The sequence below is a fragment of the Rhipicephalus sanguineus genome, chromosome 1, assembly GCF_013339695.2.
Source record: "Rhipicephalus sanguineus isolate Rsan-2018 chromosome 1, BIME_Rsan_1.4, whole genome shotgun sequence".
Lineage (NCBI taxonomy): Eukaryota > Metazoa > Arthropoda > Arachnida > Ixodida > Ixodidae > Rhipicephalus > Rhipicephalus sanguineus.
Genome location: NC_051176.1, coordinates 290,328,896 through 290,355,125, shown reverse-complemented (window position 1 = coordinate 290,355,125; position 26,230 = coordinate 290,328,896). Strand labels below are relative to the sequence as shown.

General features: G+C 44.5%; 1 protein-coding gene across 1 annotated transcript in view; it reads left to right on the top strand.

Annotated features, from left to right (window-relative positions):
• Window positions 1-25,961, top strand: part of LOC119379241 (regulator of G-protein signaling loco) — a 54,957-nt gene extending 28,996 nt beyond the window's left edge. The window contains exons 9-14 of the mRNA XM_037648479.2: window positions 1,211-1,390; window positions 1,455-1,652; window positions 1,909-2,011; window positions 4,415-4,554; window positions 20,435-20,564; window positions 23,043-25,961. Coding sequence (XP_037504407.1) covers window positions 1,211-1,390; window positions 1,455-1,652; window positions 1,909-2,011; window positions 4,415-4,554; window positions 20,435-20,564; window positions 23,043-23,299 — 1,008 coding nt within the window. The 3' untranslated portion in view covers window positions 23,300-25,961. The remainder of the gene's footprint in view (window positions 1-1,210; window positions 1,391-1,454; window positions 1,653-1,908; window positions 2,012-4,414; window positions 4,555-20,434; window positions 20,565-23,042) is intronic.
• Window positions 25,962-26,230: the final 269 nt, after the last annotated feature.

Here is a 26,230-nt window from a genome sequence, read left to right as displayed (position 1 = left end):
TTGTGCTGGGGCTGTCTGTTTATGTCTCATGCCTTCATTTTTTTACAACAGAATGTGAGACCACCTACAATATACTTAATACAGTCAACTGCTGATTTTTCAGACATGCTTGAAAATTCGGGCACGCTCATGGCACCATCACAAGCCCCATAGACGTCAATGTATAAGAACTCGGATGCAAAAACTCTTTGGCATTCGATTTTTCAGACTTTTACAGCAGGTCCGAAACTGCATTAATTGAAGCTTTCACCTCTACCGCGGCTATCATCTCATAGGTTCGAACTGATTGCTTTGTGGCTGCAGCAGTGTCCGAAAGTCGGCTTGTTTCAGCATCTAAGTGTTATGGGGTGAAGCAGATCGAAAATCCGAAGGGGCAGTGTGGCGATGTCTTCACAGATAAGCCCCGAAAATGCATGGTGGTGTGATGGCAACAGGCGGCAAACGTGCCAGTATGACTTAATCGCTGACAAGCCTTTACGATAAGCATCTTCAGCTAACCTGCTCGGTAGAGCATTTGGCCTAGTGCAGTCGTGAGCGCACTGCACACTTTTCATGTGCTGCACGGCTGTTCATGCTGCCTCTTTGCGCGAGACCGCTTAGTGCTCCGCACAGACGTGTGCCTTCACGAACGAAAGCAGCTCGCTATCGCCGCGCCCATGTGTGGTCAGGAACGGAGTAGGCATAACGAACACTTTCATGGCAAATGCGTGCATACGGCACAGCAAGCACCCAGGCATCATCAGCTTAGTTGGTGACGTGCTGTGCACAACTAGGAACGATCGGCTTCGGACAGTAGCAAATGCTGTGTGTCGGCAGAGATTTTAGTACAGTAGCGCATCGTTTCACACTCCATGTGAGAGAGCTGCGATTTTTTTCATGCTTTGCTGGTATCGGCGGCACTCATCACGAGACACAAATTTGCAATAGGCGGTTGGTACATAGTTGAGCGGGGTTCGCCGCAGGTACCGAATGTATTCACGAGAGCCTAGGCATGCACCAAAATGCCTGAGTTGACCTCTTGAGCGGAATAAAAAGCATGAATTCTTTTTTTCGGACGATTTCGCAGTCCCTAGGGAGTCCGAAAAATCGGACGTTGACTGTGCTTCAATTTCTTAATATAGACATTTTTTCCCCCTTGATCCTAATTTATTCATCTTGATTTTGTGTATGTTGTTTTCTTCATGTTTCTTTTTGTGCTGCTCTGCCTCAGTCACTGACTGGGGCTCCAGATTCCAACTGCATCCTCAGCAGAGTTGTACTGCCAGATGGCTCCTCTACTGTAGTTCGAGTCCATCGGGGTGAGACTGTGGGTGCCATGCTTATGCTGTTGCTGCAGAAGCGCTCACTGACTTACTCTGTTGTGGACATCTTCGTGGCTGGTTCTGACAAGGTTAGCTGCTGAATAAATGCCATTGGCGGGACTTGCCTAATTCTACTTTGTTCTCCCTTTGCAGCCTATAAGTCCAAATGTTGATGTTACAATGGTTGGGTGCAAGGAAATTCATGTTGAACCAAGGGCAGTGTTCTGTGTGATTCTACCTAACAGCAAGATGCTTGGTGTGAAAGCAGTTCCTCGCCGCTCGTGTGGAGAAGTGCTGCGTCCCATATTAGCAAAGTATAGTGTCCAATTGGAACACGTCACTCTGCGCATGGTGAGTCATATTTGCATTCTGTTAGCATGTTTGTATGTTGAAAAATGACAAATATTGGTACAGTGTACTTTTTTTTTACAAGTGTTGTAATTGTGTGCTGTGTCGTTGGTGGTCGTATTTTCACTAATTCATGCAAAAAGAGTTGACTTTTTTTTAATGATGCTTGAAAAAAAAAAGGTATGTTTTCTGCCTACAAAACATTTTACTGCATGTTCTGAATATTTACTTAATGCCCAAATGTCTTCTTCAACTGCAGTTTCCTGTGCAAGGTGTGACATTAAAGCCATTGTCATCCAGTGCCCTCGTCACTGATGTTGATGGTCAACACATCGTGGTGCAATTCAAGGAGAATGGTTCTGGTAAATTGAAACCTTTTTGATGATTACTAACCACACGAGGTGGTGTAAAAAATCTATATATATGTGCCTAATCATAATAGGTGCATTGACAATTACAGTAGAACCCCGCTGTTACGTTCCTCACTGCTGTGTTTTCCCGGCTGTTACGTCGTTTTCCACCGGTCCCGGCATAGCTCCCATAGGATACAATGTATTGGGAACCCCGCTGTTACGTCGTAACTGTCGGACCGTTCCCGTATGATACGTCGCGAAGTGCGCTCGGAGCAGACCGAGTGACTACCAAAGAGAGCCGCCATGGTGCATTTTCACGCAGCTTGGCCGCGTTTGACCGTAATATTAGCTGCATGAGAGGCGCAAGCAACAGAATCTTTCAATTGATGCAAACAAAAGCATGGCCTTCGAGATTCAAATTGCAAAGATGGCGTCTATGACGTAACTGCTCGCGAAAGCAAGGCCTTCGAGATTGGCATTTACTATTGACAAAAGCATAGCCTTTGAGATTTGTATTGCACAAACATGGCGTGTATGACGTAATTGCTTGCGAAAGCAAGGCCTTCGAGATTGGCATTCACTTCTGCCATCGCGTGGACTCATCATCATCGTTATTTGTCGGAGAGCGGGAGGAGTTCGAGCTGGTTGGAGCTCGCACGGTCGTGCGTGCGGTTCGCGGTCGGACTCGCCGCGCCGGTCGTGATTGCGTGTGCTTAGTTCTTTCATGCCTACATTGAAATAAAATTCTGTACCACTAAATATTTTGCCGTTTTTCCTGTTTTTCGGCTCTTACGTTTCCCGTCTCTTACGTTTATGTCCTACGGTCCCTTCAAAAAACGTATCAGCGGGGTTCTACTGTATTGGGTCAGTGACTATTGTCTTGGGTTTATTTAACGTCTTAAATTACTCAAGTATTCAAATTATTAAGTGATTATTCTTGGTATATACTCACGTGGACCATGCAGTTGTTAGTGGAGGTGCGGCATTAAATTAAATTGAATGACATTTATACTCTGGAAACTCCATATTTGGAAACCGCACTGTATCAGCATGTATTAGGCCCATTTTGGAATATGTGTGTACTCTCTTTAAGATCCATTTCTGATTTGCATAGTAAATGGAAACAGGGCAGCCAGGTTCATCGTCAATTGGTATGGAAGGCACCACAGGTGCATTGCAATGAAAAATGAATTAGAGGACTAATATTCCAAAGGAAAGTAGGAATCGATAGCAGCAGTAATGTACAATTCCCATATACTTGCACATAGTGTTTGTGTGCGTAATGTCTGCGAGTGCGAGGCCAGTACGAAATTTTATGCAGACTCCCATATTTATATATAACATAATGAGTGCGGGGGTGAGACAGCTGCGCATATTGCGTATTTTTGATACAATTCCGTTTTCCTGCGCCGAACTACTCCAAAACAGCCTCTGTATTATCGGGAGTTCTACATCGACGGTGATGGCCTTTGATATTAAAGGCAAGAGAACATGTCAACGTGGGCAGTGTTAATACTGTGGTTGCGTGCGTCGAGAGGTGTTACCACCTACCCCTTCCCCTCACCTCCCCATGCTTTCGATTGTCTTCATGCTCAAGAAAAGGTTAGGGGTTCCACAGCCCTCTGGAAAAGCCGTTGGGGTTCCCTAAGGCCAGAAAGTTTGAGAACTCCTGCTCTAGTGGTTTTGCATGAGAAGGCGGCAGCGGACTGATGCGAAGCACATTTGTGTCGTCCCCCAATAAAAGCCTACAGTACGCTTACAACGGCGCTACTCTTGCAGTACCATACGTGCGCATTTGACGAGATAGTCAGTGTGGCGAGGTTTCTTGGCACTTGCGCCGCACTCTTGAAGGTGGTCCCGCACAAGGTGGAAGCGAAAGGTGGTGCAGCGCGCTTTTGTTTTCATCTGTTAAAAGCGTGCAGTACACTTGATGTTATGCCAGCTGCGTGGCCGAGCACATAGCTGAAGGCGCTTTTTGGGATGTTCTCCTTTACAAAGGGTAACACTGACCTACAGGAAGCTCTTTGGAAGCTTGAATAGCTAAATAAGCAGACGATCGAAGCACACATACAAAAAGACCAGCAGTAATCTGCTAATCATATCACTGATCTTAAACAAAGGCCTACTGCTATGTAACTACAATTATTGTGCAATCACAATTTTTAAAATTGGCTGAAATGAAGGTTGTTTCAAAAAGTTTTAGCACCCAATTTTTCAATTGGGCCATTTATCTCGGCAGCGAAAATTTTGTTCAGTATCCCTTTAACTTACATCTATACCAGTTGAAAATGTATTTTTTTTTAATTAAATGTTTGATAGTAACCTTCGAATGATAGTTTTCTTCACTGTATGCCACACGAAAGAGCTTGTTTCATTTTTATGCCTTACCCAATTACTATTGTGTTTATGTAGAGAACCGTAGTACACCTGCTGTGCGGCTTCTGCCTCATGGAGAGAGTGTGGTTCCCCGGTTTCTGGATGCTATTCATGATGGGAAAGTCCAGTTCGATGATCTTGGTGTCACTGACCTAGATATCCTATTTCCTCCTGTGGTGAGTCTATGGTGTGCCACACTATACTGTCATTCATTTATTTCTATCCTGCTTCTTATCCCTGAAAGCGTTAATAGTGTGATATGGTCCGTCGCATCACTCTCCTGTAGGCATGCGAACACTCTCTTTACAGATGAGCTTTCATAAAGCAGTGATACTGTTGTGCACATGTATATTATTGTGAGAGAAATGAGAGCTCATCCAGTGATCAAACAGTTGAATACTGCAAATTTCTTACTCTCTTCATTTTTCTGATGGGTGCCCAGCCATTGAGTATGCTTGTGTGTGCTCATATAGCATGCCTTGCTTGTGCTCTAGCCATATTCCATAAGGATTAACTTTATTTCCCTTTTTCTTGTTCTTTGTCATTGTTTTGGAAGTGGCTCAAAGGCTGCTCCACCACATCTCTTCGCTGGGATTAGCATGCCACTTAAGAATAATTTATTACCCTTTCCTGATCCAAGTCACTGAAGAATTCAACTCTAATGAAATTAAAATGTTTGATCGGGGGCATACAGAGTTTTAGAAAAAACTAAATTACAGTGCTATGCGTGAGAACATCGGATAAGACTCTGATTAACATCACAGCCCACTTTTACGAAGAAAAAACTTTAGTGCTGAACTGATGAGCAGCGGAACAGACTAAGGGTAGCCTCATGCTGGAGTCACTGTGTTGACAAGGGACATCATGGCAAGAACAGGTTTTCTTGGTGACATTTGTATGCTTAACTCACTCTCTTCCCTGCAAGCGTAAGCTGGAACACCTCCAGTTCCCCGGCCTTTAGGCAACTCATTCATACCAGCTTAGGCTCCTCATCCCTGAATTAACTGGAGCCTACACAGTACAGTTAAACCTTGATATAACGAAGTTGACAAATTCCCGAAAGAATTTGTTATAAACAGGTTTTCATTATATCCAGTTTCAGCACGAAAATTAGGAAAAGAAACACACAAATTAAACACAAGGGGAATTGAAGGCAGAGCTCACCCAAAACATTTATTTTGCGGCAGAAAACTGCATTATTTTGCTCTGTTGCTTGTTTTTAGGGATGGCAATACTGTACGCTCGTAGGACATCAATACAACGCTGCTCCGTCATCGTCTAGCCGTGGCCTCCGAGATCGCGTTGCCGGAGCCAATCTCGGAGGCCAAGGTCTTGTGAACCCGCAGTGCGGCGCAACATGGCAAAGCGCGTGACAGTGACGAGTCGACCTCCGAAGATCCGTCGTCGTCACTGTGGTCGCGGGCAGTTTCCACCAGCGCCTAATCTGACATCTCCTTGGTAGTGACGACACAGTTGTCGACATTAAAAAAAATCGCAAAAGCTGCACGTCGTCAGGGGCTGCTCCACACATGCCCACGGCGTTGAAAACGAAGAGCAAACTCCACATGCGGCACAAACTCGAAGCGTAATGACGTGAAGCAAGGATTTTTTCTTTAGTGCCGACACCTGGTGTCACGGTAACGAAGTGCAGTTCAGAGACTACTGCAGCAACCGAAAAGTGGCACTGCCAACGCAAAAGCCAATTTTTTAAAAGAAAGCTGGCGTGGTTAGCGTGGTCGTACCCGCGAGTGGCTGGATGAGATTTGAAGGAGGGGAGTGGGCGGGGCACGTCTGTGCACGTGCCCGCAGCAGCAAGAGAATTGGATCGAGGTGTGCAGGCCTCACCTGCCCGCCTCGCACACACCCGCGCGCACAAATGAGCGCTTGCTCTCACCTCGCAGTCGCTGGGGCTTCGAGCGCCACGTCGCTGCTTCGCGCTTTTGTCGGTGAGGCAACCGCAGAAGATGCATGTGGCTCCTACTTGTGCCAAAATGACAAAATTCGGGTCAAGATCTCTAGGTTGTTGGCAACGAAAATTCGTTATATCAGTGGTGTCTCCCGCTGCCACTTTGTTACATAGAGGTTGCAAATACATGTGCTTCTATGGAGTAATGACAGGAAACAGAAAAACTTTGTAATATTGAGGAATTCGTTGTATGGAGGTTCGTTATAGGCAGGTTTAACTGTACATTCCAGACTTGTCAGGGGTTTGAATGTAGCTTGGTTTAGAAAACGTCCGCGTGTCACTTTCCTCGTCCTGTCTTTGCAGCTGTTTCTCAAGTTTTAAGTTATGTACCAACTAGCCCGCCTTTCGCCGCTTCTCCAGTTAGAAAAGGTCCTCTTACCATCACTTCTACTTTTCAAAATGTAGGACGACATCAATGCTGCATTCAGTTCAGGCTATGGTGACCCTCAAGTAGGCTAGCACATGAATTTCTTTTCACAATATTTTAGCAGATTTTCTTTAAAGGGCCCCTGCTAGGCAAATTTTTATTTGTGACATTTATGCTTTAATTGGTAGCTTTGTATCTGATAATCCTAAAGTCGAATCATGAATGCTGTAACGTATCATATAAATAATGGTAGCTTGTCGATTCTAACCAGTTTTGGCATCATTTCAAAATACCCGCCTAAAATCATGAGAAACTAGTGCCCCACCATGTTGGGAGTGCTATAAGATCACATGCAATCAAGCTTTGGTGTATTTTTTTAATCCGGGCCCTGCATGCGGGAAATAATCAAACGACGTGGGTGCGGTGGTCAACGTATGTGATTTTTTTAACACCAACAGCTGTAGGCATGAAAGAACTAAGCACACGCAATCACGACCGGCGCGACGAGTCCGACCGCGAATCGCACGCACGACCATGCGAGCTCCAACCAGCTCGAACTCCTCCCGTTCTCCAACAAATAACGATGATGATGAGTCTACGCCAACGCGATGGCAGAAGTGAATGCCAATCTCGAAGGCCTTGCTTTCGCAAGCAATTACGTCATACACGCCATGTTTGTGCAATGCAAATCTCAGAGGCTATGCTTTTGTCAATAGTAAATGCCAATCTCGAAGGCCTTGCTTTCGCGAGCAGTCACGTCATAGACGCCATCTTTGCAATTTGAATCTCGAAGGCCATGCTTTTGTTTGCATCAATTGCAAGATTCTGTTGCTTGCGCCTCTCATGCGGCTAATATTACGGTCAAACGAGGCCAAGCTGTGTGAAAATGCACCATGGCCGCTCTCTTTGGTAGTCACTCGGTCGGCTCACACTAAGGGTTTGATGCATCAGGGACGTTCTGCTGCCGAAATGTTTGTCTAAAATGAATCGACACATCGCAATCTCACTTGCCAATCACACACTATAGTACTGTGATGAGTGTGCCCCCTTGGAAAATGAAAGCATTTCTTGCTGTGGTACACTCCACTGGTGTAAACAGCCAGAACCACCTTGAGAGCATCCCTGCTAAACCTTTCTAGCCTCTATAACTTACAGGGGTGAGGAGCGATAGCCCCTGTTGGGCGCCAGTCATGTCATTGTGTGCGCCCAAAAACTTGTCTGCGACGTCGACAATACTCGCCTCACTCGCATAACGTCACAGAGGGTCCCCTATCTGTGACATACTACAAGTGGTGATGTTGTGAGGGGCTGATAGCTTGTACGAGCACTCACACTTACTTTAAGGCCAAAATATTTCAAAGGCAACATTCTTCACTAATAATCGGTCAGAAGTGCTTGTGTATGCAGGACAATCAAACAACACAAACATCTCAGGTTGGCAATTTTGGTGTCAGGGGACCTTTAAACTCGTCTTTTAGAGAATGCACTTCAGGGAGAGATCGGATTCAAACTGATTTTCATCAAACTTACTTGGGATTAAAAAACTGTGAATTATCAAGCTTTACCCAAAAAACCAAAAGGATCCTATATGTATACAGTGTACAGTCTTTCTGACTTCTGCACACTTTCTTTATCTTGACAACATTCAGCTGGGTTGCACCTTATGCAATGCAAGGTTTTCCAAGTGCCACATGGCCATAAATTGTATGGTTGTGTGCACTGATAAAATTGGCTAGTTTTTGCCTGAAGAAAGTTTGTGTGCCTTTCATGGCGATGTGATTGCTTTGCTAAATCCTGCTACATTTGGCAAAAATTGTATAATTTGTGCTGAGCTTGCACAAAGACGTCAGGTTTTTTTTTTAAGGAGGGAAAAGAATACGATAAGTGCTCACAATGCATCAATCATTCTCCTGAGACTCTAGTCCTATTTTGTCTGGTCATGAGATTAGCCAGGCGAGTGCTCTAAAAATAAACAAACTCACTGAAGGTCATTGACTACGTACTCTGCAGTGGGCATTACTGTTGTAGTAGGTTGATGGGATGACCAAGTAAATTGCAGATGGGTGCAGCTTATTGTATATAGTAGGCTCTCGGTAATTCAAACTCGAGGGGACACCAGTATTTTGTTTGAATCATCAGAAGTTCTCATAAATATGGCCTTGGGCAACATACCAATCTCATGTTGTAACTGCTTGTTTCTCAGGGCTGCAGCAATGTCATAGACAGCTGTGAATGGTCGCCAGTAAAGTTCTTAGGCGCCAGCAATGATACTGGTACTCATTTTTATATGGTGCATGCATGCGTGTGTAATTAAAGGGGTACTGACACGAATATTTTCAGTTGTCGTTTTTTTGCGTCAAATGAAAGGTCAAGCCCTCAAGAGCCTAGGAAAGGTAGTGCTAAACGCGAGTGCGCCCTGAAAAAGTAATTACAGTATGTTTTTAAAAGCTAGTTTTGGTTCCTACTGTACCCTGACGTCACAACACGGTATGAGCTTCTCGTCACGTGGTCGCACAATATATAGTGACGTTTCCACGCACAAGCGGCCATCTTTGAAGTTTCGGTACCTAACGTCATCACAACAAGCCAGACTGCTGCGTGAAGTCACCAGAATTTGTACTGTAGCCTGACGTCAAGCTAGTGTCGATGTCAGTAGGTGCGCCATGAAAAAATTGACTTTAATATCAAAATAAAATATCTTATCAGCATTTGCTGAGCTTCACACTTGCACAGAGCCGTCTCTGCATGCAGGAGATATGTATGGCAGAGAAAACTCGCCTTCGAAAAAAGGTGTCAGTACCCCTTTAAGGGATAAAATTTGCTGTGCACTGCAACAGCCAGTGTTGTACACGTTCCTCTAAGACAGCAACAAAAGTTCATTACAAGTCCCTTAAAGGGACACTAAAGGCAAATAACAATTTATGTCAGAGTGAAAGCTCAATGTATGACAAGTTCTAAAATGGCAATATTATCAACAGCAGTGCCCTACTTACCGAGAAATTAAGCTAAATGTATCGCATCACGAGCGCCACGAGTGGGACATTTTCGAAGTGATCCCGATGACGTATGAAAGTCTGCCTACAATAAATCACTAGTAATCAAACTAGCAGCAATAAAAAAAGAACCTTCCATGCATCAAAAGACGTAATAAAATGCTGTTTGTTCGTTTCCGTTTCATTCGTGGAAAAAAAAAACCTCTATGGCGTTGCCAGGGGGAACGGCGCGCGTGGTTCAAAGGTTCCGTTTTCGCCGAACTGCGCTTCACCCGGCGCCCTGCTTCGCTCACGCGGTCGCGTCTCAGGTGGTAGTTTCGGGATCGCGTACTGCCGCGTGTGTTTTGCGCGCTCGTGAAAGTCGCTCCGACAGAAAGTTCGACAAAATGCCGCATGCAACGTACGCCGGCACTACGAGCCCTCAGCAGCATACCGCGTTCATCGGGGCTCAAGTCGCTGAATTGGAGCCCAGCGTTGCGAGCCAATGTCTCATTGTCAAGTTCTCCGTCCACATCCATTGCGGCGACTGCGGCAAGCTTCGGTGGCCGTTGTTGCTGCTATGGGTCCTGCTACTTTCGCTCTGCTGCTGCTAGTGTCGGCGGCCGCGCAGTAAAGGCAGGCAACGTTGGGCACGGCAGCAGTGACGTATGAAAGTCTGATTTCAGGCGGGTGATTTGAAGTGCGCTAACGCGATGCGGACCACTAAAACGTGATTTTATTTCAAAATAAGCACTTCCTTGGTATAAAAGTAGCACTACAAGGTTTCTGGACCGCTATTTCAACAATCAACGTCGACTTAATATTTGCCTTTAGTGTCCCTTTAAATGTGAAAGGAACGCGTTCCAGTTACATTTCGAACATTGGAACGTGCCATTACTTTAACGTTACATTTGATTTTTTTATAGTGTTGGGGAATACTCAGGCAAAATAAAGCGAGCAATTTCAAACTCACATTGAACTATGCATACAGTTGAGCCCCTTTATAAGAGACACTGATGTAACAGACAACTGCGTGTAAGAGATACCAATGTGTGTATGGTCAAACAGGGCTTGATTAGAAAAATGAGAACATTGTACCCTGCTTATGAGAGACACCTCATATAAGGGACAAGAATTGACCCCCGGAGTTTGTCTCTTATAAGGGTTCAACTGTGTTAGAAGAACTTGAACATAGCCAGCAGCGGATTATCTGGAGATAAAAAGAATCCAGGCAAGCTAGCACCAACACAACACTCAAAGGCGCCAAACGGGCACTGCAGCGGCACACACGGTCCCGCTGTCTCGAGGTCTCGTCACATATTCAGGTGTCAAGGGCCCGACGCCTGTGTACAGCCCCGAGATGTATGTCACACAGTGACGAACTAGCCTCCAGGGACTGCTCGGCACGAAGAGGGCCATCTTGTTTATTTCTTGCTGTCATGTGGCTGTGAACCACACATACGCAAACTGGCAGAAGCGTCCGCTGTACTCGGCGAGCCACTCCTGACCAGAGGTCCAACTCATGGGAAACCTCGCTGCTAGCTGTTACGATGTGACCTGCAAAGAAGCCCAATAATGTGCAGTCGGAGGCCATCGGGTGGAAGTTCCGTGGTCAGCATGTTGATTTTTCACTCATTTTCTGTGGCCGCTGGCGTTGTAGCCGCTAGCGTTGTGGCAGCTAACGGGTTTGCCGGCTAACGGGGTCCTCTGTCCTGTGTGCGTCAAAATACCAGATGCGCTCTGCTATCTCTGGTGTTCGCAGAACCATGCTAGGCATCTAGACGTCCGTAGTTCAGGGCCGTACCACTGTGGCGGAAAAGGGCAATGTGGCGCACTAGGGCATGCTCCCTTCGAGTAGCAGATGCACCTTGAAAAAGAACTCTAAAAAATTGGGTGTGCATTACATTCAATTAGGTATGATATAATCAGATGCTGCACTCTGCACTTTCACTCTGCACTCTTTCTGGTCTGTGCGCAGTGATTGAGCTGCGTTGTCTGAAATATTGTCAGGGTGTGATGACTGCCGTTAACTTTCCGATAGGTCAAAGTTGGCGAGGAGAATTGGGTTTATGCATGCCATTTAGAAGTGCTGTGATTTGAATTTTAGCAAATGAAACCAGTATTTTTTTCCCGGAAGTTTGAATACTTCGAATAGTAAAATTGTGCTGTGAATCGAATTGAATAATTCAGCAAACACTATTAGAAAAATATTCTAAAGTTCAAATATTCACACACACTTAGTAGTCAGTTTTATAAAGCTGCACAGTTTTCATTCTGTATCATTACAATGTGTAAAATGTAGCTCTTTTTCAGCACACTCGTTTTGCCATTAAACATCAGTATTTATGAGCCATTAATGGCTCATATTCCTCTGCATGAACTGTGGAATGCGGAAAACTTACTAGAAAGTGTGTATAAAATATATTGATGAAATCTGAGAAGTCTTGAAATGTTCAGCCTATATTAATCGCTTACTTTAAATTCTTGATAATTGTATAAAAGATATCAAATTTTTAAGGAGATAACGACACTCTTCGTATGTTAAAGGGGCCCTGCAACACTTTTCGAGCATGCTCAAAAAGCGCTGCCGATCGGTAGTCGAGGCTCCCAAGAACACGCGAGCCAAATATTATAGCGATGCGCACGGCCTGGAATTTACAATAAATTCTCAAAGTCAGCTGAAAATCGCTCCCTCTTCTCTCGACAAATGATGTATTAGTCCGCAAAATATGACGCGATTGTCGGCAGTTCCACCATTGGCTGATGTTATAATCACGATAACACCCTCATTATTACTTTCGTTGTTAATTTTGAGTTCAATAAGTAGATAATATGTATGTTTATATTATGTTATCGCGTTAAAACACCGAACAAACATTGATATTAGCACTTCCGGTCTCACCGACAGCTCGTCTGCTCGTAGTTGCGTGGTTGCGTTTTCTTCACCATGCACAGTGCCGTAATCGTGAATATTTCTGTTGCTTTTGACCATCACCGGTTGCCGTTGAGAGTGGCAGCCGCTCGAGTGTTGCCTCGTCAGCTGGAAACTGCATCGTCGGCACGTTCTCACGACCGACCGAGGCAGCGGTGCCGCATTTCTCCGATAACAATGCTGGCGCCGGCTAGTTTAGGATACCTGTGTTCGCTGTATGGCGAGAGTCCCGTTCGCTGTCTGTTCAGTATGTCATCGAGCCGTACCTCGGCGTATCCTCCCCTAGTCTCACGTTCTCGAGAAACCGCGACATAGCAACCAAGCGGACTTGCATTTTCACGATAGTTGCAGACAGCCGGGGGATGGGTCCGCGCCGGCCCGATGCCCCACGATCCTTTCTTCTAGTCTTTAGTTCTTTGTTGTCAGCCCGCACTCGCTGTGCGCCCGCATTCGAAGAGCAAACAGCATCGAACTACCGCCACTGGGAGAAGGGTGCATGCAGCTTTGCCGTGTTGAATACGATTCAAGCGGGAGCAGTGCGACGAGGCGGTGTATCGGAGCGTGGGTCGAAACCCATCTCAGCTGTCATTCGTTCCAAACGCGCACGCAGGTTTGCGTCCATGGTTGGCAGAGCGATGAAAACACTACGGCACTTCGAGGTGCACACCCAACATTACCAAACCAAATCGCAGTTTTCAAGCATGCGCGATATACGGTGCGATGGGCTCCGCTCGACAACGACCACGCAAGCCGACCGGAAGTGGCGCCACAGACCACGTGGTTGCGCCGAGACGCCAGAGAGAAAAAAATGAAGAAAAAAATGCCGCCGGCGCTGGCGTAACTCTTCGGCGCCTCCTCGCACCTCCGCCCTCCCTTCCTTCACACCCCGCGCAGCTTTCCGCGCGCTCGCGGCGTTGAGTTGAGGGAGAAAGCTGCGGAACGTGATCTCTATAATTTGGTAACACCACTTAAACTTGACGGATTCGAAAAATTTTTGCGGCATATGACTCGTGAAGAGTCATACGTCAATAATGAGACTATTCCAATATAACTAAGAAAAGTGCAGGGCCCCTTTAAGGACCACGAATCTAAAGCAAATAAAAGCATCAGCTCGTAGCTAACGAGCTACAGAGCACACGACAGCCACTTGGTAGATTCGAGGTGGACGGCAATCGCTCTTAATAGTGCGGCCATGTTTTTTGGGCGTGCATTTTGTGTATAGCAGAATACCGGACAAACTAAAACGCTCTATTAACATGCATACAGTATAACCTCGTTACAACGGATCTGTTTATAACAGACATTCGGATATTACATACCAATTTGCGGTGTTACGCCGACCTCCGTATTTGTTCCATTGATTGAGCTTCATTTACAACGGATTCTGGTACAACGGACATTCAGATATAATTGACTAAAATGTCAGGCCAGCAAGGTGGTCAGGACTCCTTTAGAGCGGACTGTTCAACCACGGACATACCAAATTCAGTAACTTCCGACTTAAAACATCGCTTAGCATACTTTCGGGAAGGGAACAGCGCGCCGCGGATATCGACGTACCAATTTAAGAACGAAGGCCGCCGATTTCCGGTCTGTCAATGATCAGCTATGCCTAGCTGTAGCGACAAAAATAGGCGCGCAGCGCGCTTGGTGTTGCATTTTGGGATGCTGACGCGCAAAATTGCTAGTTGCTGCCACCCAGTCTTGGGCAGTAACTAGTTACTAGTAACGCGTTACCGGTAACTAGTTACTTTTTTCAGTAACTTGTAACTGTAACTAGTTACTTTTAAGTTAGAGGAACTTGTAACTGTAACACTGTTACTTTTTTCGCAGTAACAGTTACTTCTGTCTTTATGAAAAATTATTCAACAGCAACACTTTTTCGAACTTTCTTCTTTACCATATATCCTCTCCACCCCTCAACTTTCCAGAATAGGGCTCCCCCGCAGTTTAGGAGAGGAGGTGACTAAGCGTATTATCTTCCCTGCAGAAGACCGAGGTTGGAGGTCTGTCATTAACGCAACATGTAAATCAATCGTGGTTCAACTGTACAGCCTGCTGAGTTCGCGTCCGTTTTTTTTTTTTTCAGCATATATATCCTTTTCGTCACTTGAGCATCTAGCTATGTTCTTGGTGTACAGGTGGAGGAGCATTAGGATGCCATGTTTGTAGTCATAGGCTCCGAGCTAATCGTGTTTGACAGGTGGCTAGAAAACAGCAGAACGCGAAACGGCTAAGGCCAGAAATTCCGTGAACTAGCGAAGCGATATTTTAAAACTTCTTTGTAACTGGTTGTAAAATGTTTACTCCGACCTAATGCAACAATTATTAGCAAAATGACAGACGTTTCACCCCCAATTCAGGTGGCATCCTAAAAAAGAAAAAAAAAATGAGCCGAGGTTAACCAGTCCACTAGTCACACATGTCCTTGTAAATGTCCAGTGGGGGGCCGCGGCTGTTTTTGCAAGCCGCGGCGAATGAACCGCGATTCCAGGAGTTGCTTTTCCCCCACCTTCGTTCACAAACCGGCGTCGTCGCATTGTTTAGGTCAAAGCTATGACCTGTCATCCAGCAGTGCTCAACAAGCTCGGTCTTAGAACGCGTTGCATGGGTTGCTTTAGCGACATTCCGCTTGAGTTCTTTAGGCCTCGTTGATAATTTCCTGCCCGTTTCGCCGATCCGCGCATCGCACTTTTAGATACCGCCATGATCATCCGCGGGTGTGCAGTCTTAGGATTTCGTGAACACACGTTGTCATGTTCCAATGTATAATAACGGGACTTAAAAACGGTTTGTATGCCCAGCGGACCGGAAGCTCTCCGAACAGAGTCTGACACACCTTAAACATATGGAACAGACACAATGGACGTCGTAACCACTCGTGATGCACTCCCCGCTGCTCTTCGCCTGCGCTTCTGGATATAGTTAATAAACGTCTTAGGATATACTGCCGTCGTTCCAGTACATCAACCACGTTTTCCACTTCAAGTAAGAGGCGTTCAAAGTGATTGCTGGTGTTGGGCCCCCTATTATGCTTCCTTCGTCTAGGGTTTTACGACGTGCAACCCTTATTAAATAAATTCTATAATTTGAATTGTGATCTATTATTTTATACAGTAACGGAAAAGTAACGACGTTAGTTTTGCACAGTAACTGTAACTGTAACAAGTTACTTTGGGAACCTCTGTAACTGTAACTGTAACAGAGTTACTTTTTTGGCTTAGGTAACTGTAACTGTAACACTGTTACTTTTTACTGGTAACGTGCCCATGACTGCTGCCACCGCTTCTCCGAGCGGTCACTGCGTGGCGAGCTTGGCCGGGAGGTCCGATGTCGATGCGCAAAATGCCCATTCGCGGTTCTGAGGAGCCAGCGGGCGATGTGATTCGTTGCTTGCGACGAAGGACATTGCGGCTTCTTCGCTTTCGCATGTCCGCTAGCGCGATGTTCTTGCCCGCAAAGTTCGAATTGTTCTCGTACAGTCACAAATAAAGCCGATTGCCTGCCTACAAAGCAGCCAAACTAGCCAAACTACGCGCACCAACAATCGCACGTTGACTGACCAAGGAAGGGAGGGAAACAAGACGGTCTGGCCTTGTTCTATCACATGCGGGATGCTTTTAAGGGGAGATGCTACTTGAAAACACAAGTTAAAAAAAAATATATACATTTTTTTTATTGTTTTGTCAAGTTGAGTTTTCCTACTTTCACGAAAAAAAAAAATCAAGGTTGTGTATAAACTGGCAATGGGTTAAAATCACTTCTAAGGGTGGCTGCTAAAAAGTGGAAAGAGCTCATTGTCTTGAGTCCCCTGGAAAACGTCACTTGGCTGCTTGCCATTGCATTTCGTGTGAAGAGTTCACCAAAGATACGTGCTCAAAATAACCATGATTCCCAAGCTCTCATGAAGGAAGAAATAACTTTAAAAAGCATATCTTTGCCACATAAAAAAGCTTTCAAACTTACCTCTAATATGTGTTTTTCTCAAGATGCAATTTTTGGCAACTACTTGAGTTTGGACCTCGTGTTTTTAGTACTTCTGATAGCCGGATTTAGACAAAACTTTCCCCACATATTCCTTAAAGGGGCCCTGCAACACCTTTCTTTGTTATATTGGAATAGTCCCATTATTGACGTATGACTCTTCACGAGCCATATGCCGCAAAAATTTTTCGAATCCGTCAAGTCTAAGTGGTGTTACCAAATTATAGAGATCACGTTCCGCAGCTTTCTCTCTCAACTCAACGCAGCGAGCGCGCGGAAAGCTGCGCGCGGCGTGAGGGGAGGGAGGGAGGGCGGAGGTGCGAGGAGGCGACGTCAGCGCCGGCGGCATTTTTTGCATTTTTTTCTCTCTGGCGTCTCGGCGCAACCACGTGGTCTGTGCCGCCACTTCCGGTCGGCTTGCGTCGTTCTCGTCGAGCGGAGTCGATCGCGCTGTGTATCGCGTGTGCTTGAAAACTGCGCGTCGGTTTGGTAATGTTGGGTGTGCACCTCGAACGCCGTAGTGTTTTCATCGCTCTGCCAACCATGGAAGCAAACGTGCGCGCTCGTTAGGAACGAATGACAGCTGAGATCGGTTTCGGCCCATACTCCGATACACCGCCTCGTAAGACGGCACTGCCAGACGACCCCGAAGCGCCGCCATTACCGGACGCCAGCATTGTTATCGGAGACACGCTGCGCCCGTGCCTCGGTCGGTCGTGAGAACGTGCCGACGATGCAGTTCTCAGCTGACGAGGCAACACTCGAACGGCTGCCACTCTCAACGGCAACCGGCGATGGTCAAAAGCACAGAAATATTCACGTTTTCGGCACTGCGCATGGCGAAGAAAACGGAACCACGCAACTACGAGCAGACGAGCTGTCGGTGAGACCGGAAGTGCTAATATTAATGTTTGTTCGGTGTTTTTAACGCGATAACATAATATAAACATACATATTATCTACTTATTGAACTCAAAATTAACAACGAAAGTAATAATGAGGGTGTTATCGTGATTATAACATCAGCCAATGGTGGAACTGCCGACAATCGCGTCATATTTTGCGGACTAATACATCATTTGTCGAGAGAAGAGGGAGCGATTTTCAGCTGACTTTGAGAATTTATTGTAAATTCCAGGCCGTGCGCATCGCTATAATATTTGGCTCGCGTGTTCTCGGGAGCCTCGACTACCGATTGGCAGCGCTTTTTGACCCTGCTCGAAAAGTGTTGCGGGGCCCCTTTAAAGGGGCTGTGACACGGTCGCCCACCGAATTGCGGTTTTCAGAGAAATATAGAAGTAGAGGGTCTATTGTGCCTTTACATGCATGAAAAATGGACTGTAAAAGAATATTTCTTTGCAAAGGGAGTCGTAGAAATCGTCGGTTATAAACCCCGCCCACTGCCGGCGACCGCCATTTGTCATGGCATGTGCGACGTCATGTGCTTCATGGAGTGGAGCCGTCGTCTTCTACTTTAGTTTCAGCCGTTGTAAAACGTTCACTTTTCAATGCCAAACTGAAGAAAGCTCTAATAGCTTCATTGCACGTGCAGCTGACCACGAAACAACGTTGGCCGGAATACAGGCGCTTGCAAAACAAGTGGCTTGTTACGTCACGGCTCGCTTGTTCGCCACTGTTGTCAGACTCTCGGGCTGCCTGCGTGTTTTCAAAAATGCTCGTTATAACTTAAGTTCTCGACCAAATGCGCTGATATTTCGCCAGATTATTCATGAACACCCAAGGATTAACCCACGTAACATATATTATGAGCGAAAATTGGGTGTCATGGCCCCTTTAAGCTTTGACAACAAAGTATTTGTGTCGATTTGGCACCATTTTCGAGAGCCATACTTAAATAATCGATGCTGTTGGCTTAGCAAGTGGTGTTGGGCACTTCCGGAATCTTGGCGGACATAGATTACGTGTTTGTTAGCTGTTTTTTATCCTCAATAGCTGCTTGACGTGGCAGCAGCTATGGCACACACTATCCGGTATTACGATACGCCTTTGCGATACCAGAATACCGGACAGATTGAAAAACGCTTATGTGACCGTGATTGAGACTTATCTAATGCACGTTATTAAACTTGCCTGGATGTTCCCCTCTGATTTTCGGATTAACATCTAACCATCACGTGCATGGGTGGCCTTGTATTCTGACCATGTACTTTGGCAAATATAGATTTTTGCTCCATTGAACTGGTAGCTTGCATGACATGACCAAAGTAAGAAAGTGTCAGTTTCATTACTTTTACTTAAAAAAAACATTCAAAATTGATCTCCGTTATGACCGAGATATTTATTCATTTAGCAGTCCATGGGATTCTTGAAAAACCACGCCAGTCTATACTTCCTGCTTGCAGGGTAGTGTCATCTGCATATCGTAAGTTCATTACTTTGCATCTCTCACAGCCTCAATCGTTTTGGGACGTTAAACTCCATAAACCAGCCAACCAACCAACCATAAGTTCATTACCTTTGTTCCTCCATTTTCCATTCATGTCTCTCTTTTCCAGGTTAAGGTTTCTGAGTACATATGCTCTGTATAAGCTAAATAAGTGTCTGGTGTACAGGTTCTTTGGTAGAGTACTAAGGTATTCAAGAGTATGTATTTTATAAGAATGGAAGCTTGAGTGAGTTGATATGCGTTCATCTTGGTTGAAACAGCGCTCTCGAAATGACGACGAACTATAAGAAAACCTGCATTTTGTTATACTTCGTCGTTGTTTCGCGAGTGCTGTTTCAACCAAGATGAGTATGTATTTTCTTTACATATACCTAGTGCTTTTAGTGGTAACAGATTCAAAAGCCTTGTTATAAGTTTTGGCATGAAACCCCATCACTACACAAGTTTTACAGTTGTGGGACATGTTGTCAGTCTAGTATGGTCAGATGTTCTCGGCAGAATGTTTGGTGATGGTGGGCTGATCGTTGGCATCTTGTCAGTGTCATATTTGCTTAGTGTTACTGCATCATAAACGAGTATGTGATACTATAAGGCAGTGGTTCTCAGTCATGGATGTTTCAGGGACCCCTTGTGGACCGCTGGAAGTGATGAGGGACCCCTTGCAGTGAGTAAAAGTGAAGGGGGGGGGGGGTCATGAATTAACGCGACCTACAGCGTGAAATAGATGCATTTATTTCTCCCGGGCGAAGTATGGTGAAACTAAAGTGTCACGTCAATTTGATCTCATCAGCTTGTCAATAAGTTATGCGGTCTGCAGCCGCATTCAACCTATTTCTAGCTATCTTTGCTCTTCAAATATGCAAGTCTAGAAAAATTATGCTCGCGTGCATATGTCGTAGAAAACTGCAACAAAAGCTTTACAACCACCTCATGGAGTTGGGGAAACATCAGCCAGCTCCGCCGCAACGCACATGTTTTATGCAGTGTAGCATACCAAAGATCAGAAGGGGCCGCTGTCACGAAATAGTGTGTGCCTCAGAAAAACGCTTTTTTTTTTTTTTTTTTTTTTTTTTTTTTTTTTTTTTTTTTCAAGGATAGGGTTCGCGGATCCCCAAAAATGGCTTCGCGGAACCCCTGGGTCCGCGGACCCCCATTTGAGAACCACTGCTATAAGGCATGCACCGTCACCACCAGCAAAAGAGGCTTGATGGTTGAATAATGTTTCATGAAGTCCCCAGATAGACTTGGGGGCTTTTCATTGTTTTCCTATTCCATACAACAATTTGAGCTTGTTTCTCACAGCACAGAATCTGTGCTATAAGGTCACAATACAACTTAAGTGAGCTTTTAAAAGTGATAGGGAGGGCAAATTTAGTAAATGAGTTTGAAAAGGAAATAAATATGCTGTCTGAATGCGCTTGTACACAGGTGGAGCTACGCCAGTGTGGGAAGAGCCATGGCATGTACCTGCCTCCCTCTGCACTACGGACAACCATCGAGAAGAGCCCTCTTGTAGAACGCTTGCGGCAGAGGGAGACAAGCCCCAGGGAAAGAGACGGTGAGTGGTATCCTGAGGCTCGCACACTTCCATTTCTATTTGATAACAACAGGTGAGCTCTTCGTTAGAGGCGTTAAATCCCAGGACTTGGAGAGGTATGAGAGTGCTAAATTGGGCTAGTGGATTTGTAAATACCAGTAGATGACAGGACAAGGTAGAAGGAGCTCAGCAGGTGTGTTTTGTTGTTCTTTCTAGCCCTTGGAAAAGGTTACAATTCACGATTTTTTTTTTTTTGTACCGAAAGACTGGGAAGCACACTTTGGCCTCTCCCAGTGGTCTCCAATTTAACTGTCCTGCATGAGCCAGTTGCACCTTATGCCCGGAAATTTTTTAATTTCATCACCCCACCTAGCTCTCTGCTGTCCTCGGCTATGTATCCCAGCTCTTGGTATCAATTCTGTTGCTCTAACTGAATCCGACCTTTCTGACCTTTGCAATTATGTGACTGCCCAAGTCCAATTTTTTTTCTCTTAATGGCAACAAGGGTATCTGCTACCCCTGTTTATTCTCTGATGCATTATGCTCTTTTCCTCTCTGTTAATGTCACACTTGTCATTTTCCATTTCATCGCATGCTGCATAGTTCCTAACTTTTTTCTTGTGTTTCTTTCTTATTCTCGAAGTTTCTGCACCATGTTTGAGTACTGGCAATATAACATGGTTGTGTGCTTTCTGCTTTGGACACAGTGGTAAGTAGCTGGTTATGAGTTGCAAATGTCTACCATATGCTCACCATCCCATCCTTATTCGGTGAACTTCCTTTACATAAGTAGGTTCCCCTGTTAGTAATTCACCTTGATATACATGCACTTGTACAGGTTCTAGGGTTTGGTTGCCGATCGTGAACTCTCATTCTTTTGCCAGGTCTCCTAACATTAGCTTTGTTTCCTGTACACACAGCATTATGCAGGTGGCAAGGCAAGAACAGAACACTCTCTACTTTCGCTTTGTCAGAGGCCCAGGGATCGAGTTCTTTTTGCAATACACCAGTCTGCAGAGCTGGCATGCTAGCTTGACACCTTGGAAAAAGTATCATCACAAAGAGCAGAGGCACTGGTTGTTAATAACGCCGCCTTGAAATGAATAGTTCTGCTATGCCTTTTAAACATTTTAATGTACCACTTTTGTATATTTGCAGCTTAGGTTGCTGCTGGGTGAATCTATTTCTGTTGTGAATGTTCTAGGTTTTATAAACTGAACTTGCAGGTAAACCTTTATGTACTTCTTCTGGCACATAGCTTGAAGCCATGTGCTATGTTTCAATGATTTTTTGTGTCTACTACATAAGGTCATGTTCATGCACTGGGATAAAACAGACTTGCAAAACTTCTGTTGAACCAACGGCGACCATTGTACTGTGTGTTGCTCAGGTCCTGACATTTAGACAAAATGCGCGCTTGGTGCTGCAAAGCAGGAAATATGATAGCGATAAACAAAGTTGGCAAAATTTAGGTTGTCACCTCGCTTTCATGTGATTTCTAAAATGGATAGTGTTCTCATTTCTTGTGATGCTTTCCAATTCTGCATTCATCAGACTATGTGGCGAGCAATGTTTCTTTTCAGTGAGCGTCATAGCATTTGATGCTGTGCCACTCTGGGTTTTGTTGATCTTAGGTCATGTTAACAAGCTGTGACATTGTATTAAATACGAAAGCCTCATTTACACCGATAACATAGTGCGTTGCACCTGCATGACTTTCAGCTTTCTGAGTGCTATGCGGCTGCTGTGAAGGGGATTTCATCAAACCGTAAATGTGTTTGTAGGCTCTGAGGTTCAACAAAATGTATATGTTTTTATGTTTTGAACATTATTTTGTTGGGCTGTTTGTATGCGTACATATTTCTTTGCTTATTCTGCGTTAAAAAAATGTTTTTTTAATTAGTCACTGACTTTATTCTGCAAAGAAAAGGTCATATTAATTATAACAAAGACTATAGTGCTGATTTGACAGACTTCAGCACGTTGATGTTTAACTGTATACCGTTTGAGGTGTGTTCACCGTTGAAGGTTTTGTTTTGATTTTTCCTCAAAACATTATGAACAGAATGTTGCTTTTCAAAAGACATTTTTACTCAAGTGCATAAAAGTTCTAAATGCAATGGTTTGAAACAAAAAAGCCTGAACTAAGCTGCACAACTTGAAATGAGTTAGCTAAAATCAGCAGAAAATGTGGAGTGAGGTAATGCATGGCTGTGGCCTCTACAGTCTGGAACCCCCCACAACCCAGGGCCTTCCAGTACTGTTTCTTTTATAGACAGTTGTTCAGCTCTGTGATACAAAGCCTTATTAAGTACATATTAGGAATTCTTGACTGAACAGCACTTCTGTGCAGCCCTGCAATCATGTCCTCAAAAAGTAAGCTTTAAAGATACTTTCTGTTGTATGGCATTATTTTGTAAGAAACAGCTTGATATTCACAGCCAGTGAAAGGCTTTTAAGGCACACTAAGTGGGTGCCTCTTTTGATGCTTTCTTACAGATGCACGTGACTTATGGGTGTGCCGTGAGCTGGTCCGAAACCTGGATTCAGCAGCACCATCTCCCCCACCGCCTTTGCCTCCCAAGGCAAAGCAGCGAGGACCCCCACCACGACCACCTTCTCGACCTCAAGGAGGCTACCTGTCAGATGACGAGGAGCCAGGTCTAACAGCCAAGCCTCTGGAGCATGGAGACTTTGTACACATCCCTACCAAGACTTCCTTAACCAATCATGACTGCAACATCAGTTTTGTCTGAGGTTGTAGATTTCTGTGCTGGGTTCTTCAGCTTGTGGTAATGGTGCTGATGATAAACTGGTGAAATTGTGCATACTTTTACAAACACAAGGTGTACCAAGACTGCTAACAAATAGGAGGAATATACTTAGTGTATATCCTCTTGTATTTCATGTACCATCTTAAAGTGAGTGTGCTGTTTGCTTGAGCTCGGACCTGCATAGTGGTGCCTTGCTGGCATTTGGCCTCAGTGGTAAAGCATGGTTGAGGGAGCATATGCCACATTATTTTTGTGAACCATATTCTAAACTGTTACGTGAACATTCATGCATATACCATGCTAGCATGTTGGACTAGCTTATATGAAACTTTAGCTGCAATGTTTATATAAAACTTCAGCTGCAGTGCAGCATAATTATTTCATACAGAGTAAAATTCATGGTAATCTTCCCTGCGGTGGCTGTAACTGGTGTTACAAATTTTATTTTGCTAAGTGCCTGTACATCCGAGTTGCAGGCTAGTTGGTCAGCTACGCAAGGTATTTTGTGCAGAGCACTAACTCACTTAGACCACTCTATGTGCTGTAGTATTTACTCTGTTCTAACATGCAGGAGGCAACAGGCACCTGCACCACCATTGTAGTAGCAGCAGCAGCAGCTCTGCCACCCCCTCTCCCTAACTTTTTTTCTGTGCAACATGGTCATAACAATGAAATTTTCATGGCACCTGATTGTTGTAAGTAGGTTTGGCTCGTTGTGTTGATTTTTGCTTGAAGTGTCGAGTTGGGCTTATTGGTACATAATCCTGGCACACTGCAGCTCAAAAAAAAAAAAAACGCACATCGGACGACTCACGAACGACGACGACGAGCGCTGAAATGCGACAACCTTTATTGGAAAAATTGCACATATATTTATGCTGTCCGACGCAGACGTCATCCACTACACATGTGTAGGTACGCCATCTCTTTATCAGTTAGTTGTAGGGACGGCACACTTACACAACTCTCCCGCAGATACTCTCCCCGTCTGCGTCGGACAGCATAAATATATGTGCGGTCTTTCCAATAAAGGCTGTTGCAAGTTCAGCGCCCGTTGTCGCCGTTCGTGTGCCATCCGGTGTGTGTTTTTTGTGCTGCAGTGTGCCAGAGTTGATTTCTGCATTGCTTACACGAATATTATGAATTTTGGCAATGAATGTTGCATATTACAATCAAGGATGTACTTTTTTTTTTCCCCGGCGTGAGAGTTGCTGCTGCGTTGCAATGGCATTCATGTTAGAATTGAGTCAATATGGCATCTGTTATCCATTTGACCTCTATTTCCAATAAAAGAGCCCACCCTGTGGACTTGCCAAGTTTAATTACGTGTAACTAATGTGTGCAGTTTTGTTTTAATAAGAATAGTTTACTTTGTGAGGACCTGCCAAAAGAGATTGTGTCAATCTGGTCTCTCATATAGTTTGTGCATATTAATGTAGCTGTCTCTTGGGTGATGGAAGAGGTGGCTGTTAGGACTGCCAAGTGTATGTAACATATTTGGTCACTCATTGCCCCAGGTGTTCAAGCACCACTTTTTTGGTGTTATTATTATTATTTTGCATCTCAATTGTAACAAAGCACAGTGTTCATGTTCAGTGTAAATGGTACCTATTTGTGCTAGCATGTGATTAACATTACCTTGGGTGAGCTGTTGGTACAGTCGCGCAGTGTGCTGTGCTGCACAACTGTATCATAAAGACTGCATTGTAAGTGATTGTGTATACTGCTTTCTTCATTTCTTGAGAGCAATGTTTTTAAGTCATAGTCAAATAATTCTTTTCTTTTTTTTTGCTGTTTGTGTCACGCTTTGCATATGTTGAAGCCAGTAAAACGGCGCTCTAGTTTCGTTATTTTGCTTCTCTAGCTGGGAGTCTCATTCCGATTCGTTCTTTCTGCCCCTATTTTGAGGAAAATGTTTCTACATCAGGTCTGAAGTAGAAGCGCCCTCTTTTAAAAAAGTATATTCTTCCAGCCAAATGTGATTTTGTGTAATATTCGTACATACTTAGTGCTTAATAAATAATCTAATGCTGTGTAGCGATGTACACAGCTGTATCCTTTGTAGTACTTGTAGGAGCAAGTACGTGTTGCCTTAACGTCTGTTGTACTAGGCACATTTTGTCCATTGTAGTGGGAGTAATGCAGTGAGAAAGAGAATAAAAATACATATTTAGTGAACAGTGAACTGGATAAGGCAGTGCAAGAGATGGCTATTGTGTTTTGAGGTATTAAAAAGTTTTGTTAAAAAGCATTCATGCACCCAGGCAAAATGGTAACAAAGGCCAATATGTGTCTGTACATACCTTAGTCATTTTTCTTTTATCTGGGTGCTAATTTCACTGTTGAATAATACTTGACAATCATCTGCAGATACTCAGTTAGTGCCAATATGGTTACTGGTGTCCACAGAGGGATTGCTGAAAAGTTCTGTATACATTGTGCATATATTAACACAACACCATCAGGTGATCCTACTCTGCCAATTTCGGTGCCTTGTAAGGTTCAAAGCAACATTTGGTGCCAACACAGGATGCCAGCAAATCCAAAGTGCATTTGTTGACGGTGTTTCTATTTTTCTATGTATATATACAGTCTTGTATGTACGAGGGAAATATTTAAATTGCAATTAAAGAGGATTCTTTTACAGCTTTCAGGATTGCTCTGGACTTTGGAGGGCCTGTGATGTTACACATGCCATAGCACCTTGAATCATTGCCTGCTATCGCAAATATGCTCTTTGAAAAAAATTCCTTAACTGCAGGATGCCATGATTGAAATACCATAGCCGAGTGGCCAACACAATTTTGGGATGCATTTGTCAGGCAACCTGTTTAGTTTCTGACAGGCATGTTATAGACTGATTCCAGATCAGTTGGATGTTCTGTCAAGACTACATTTCTTTAATGGTGACTT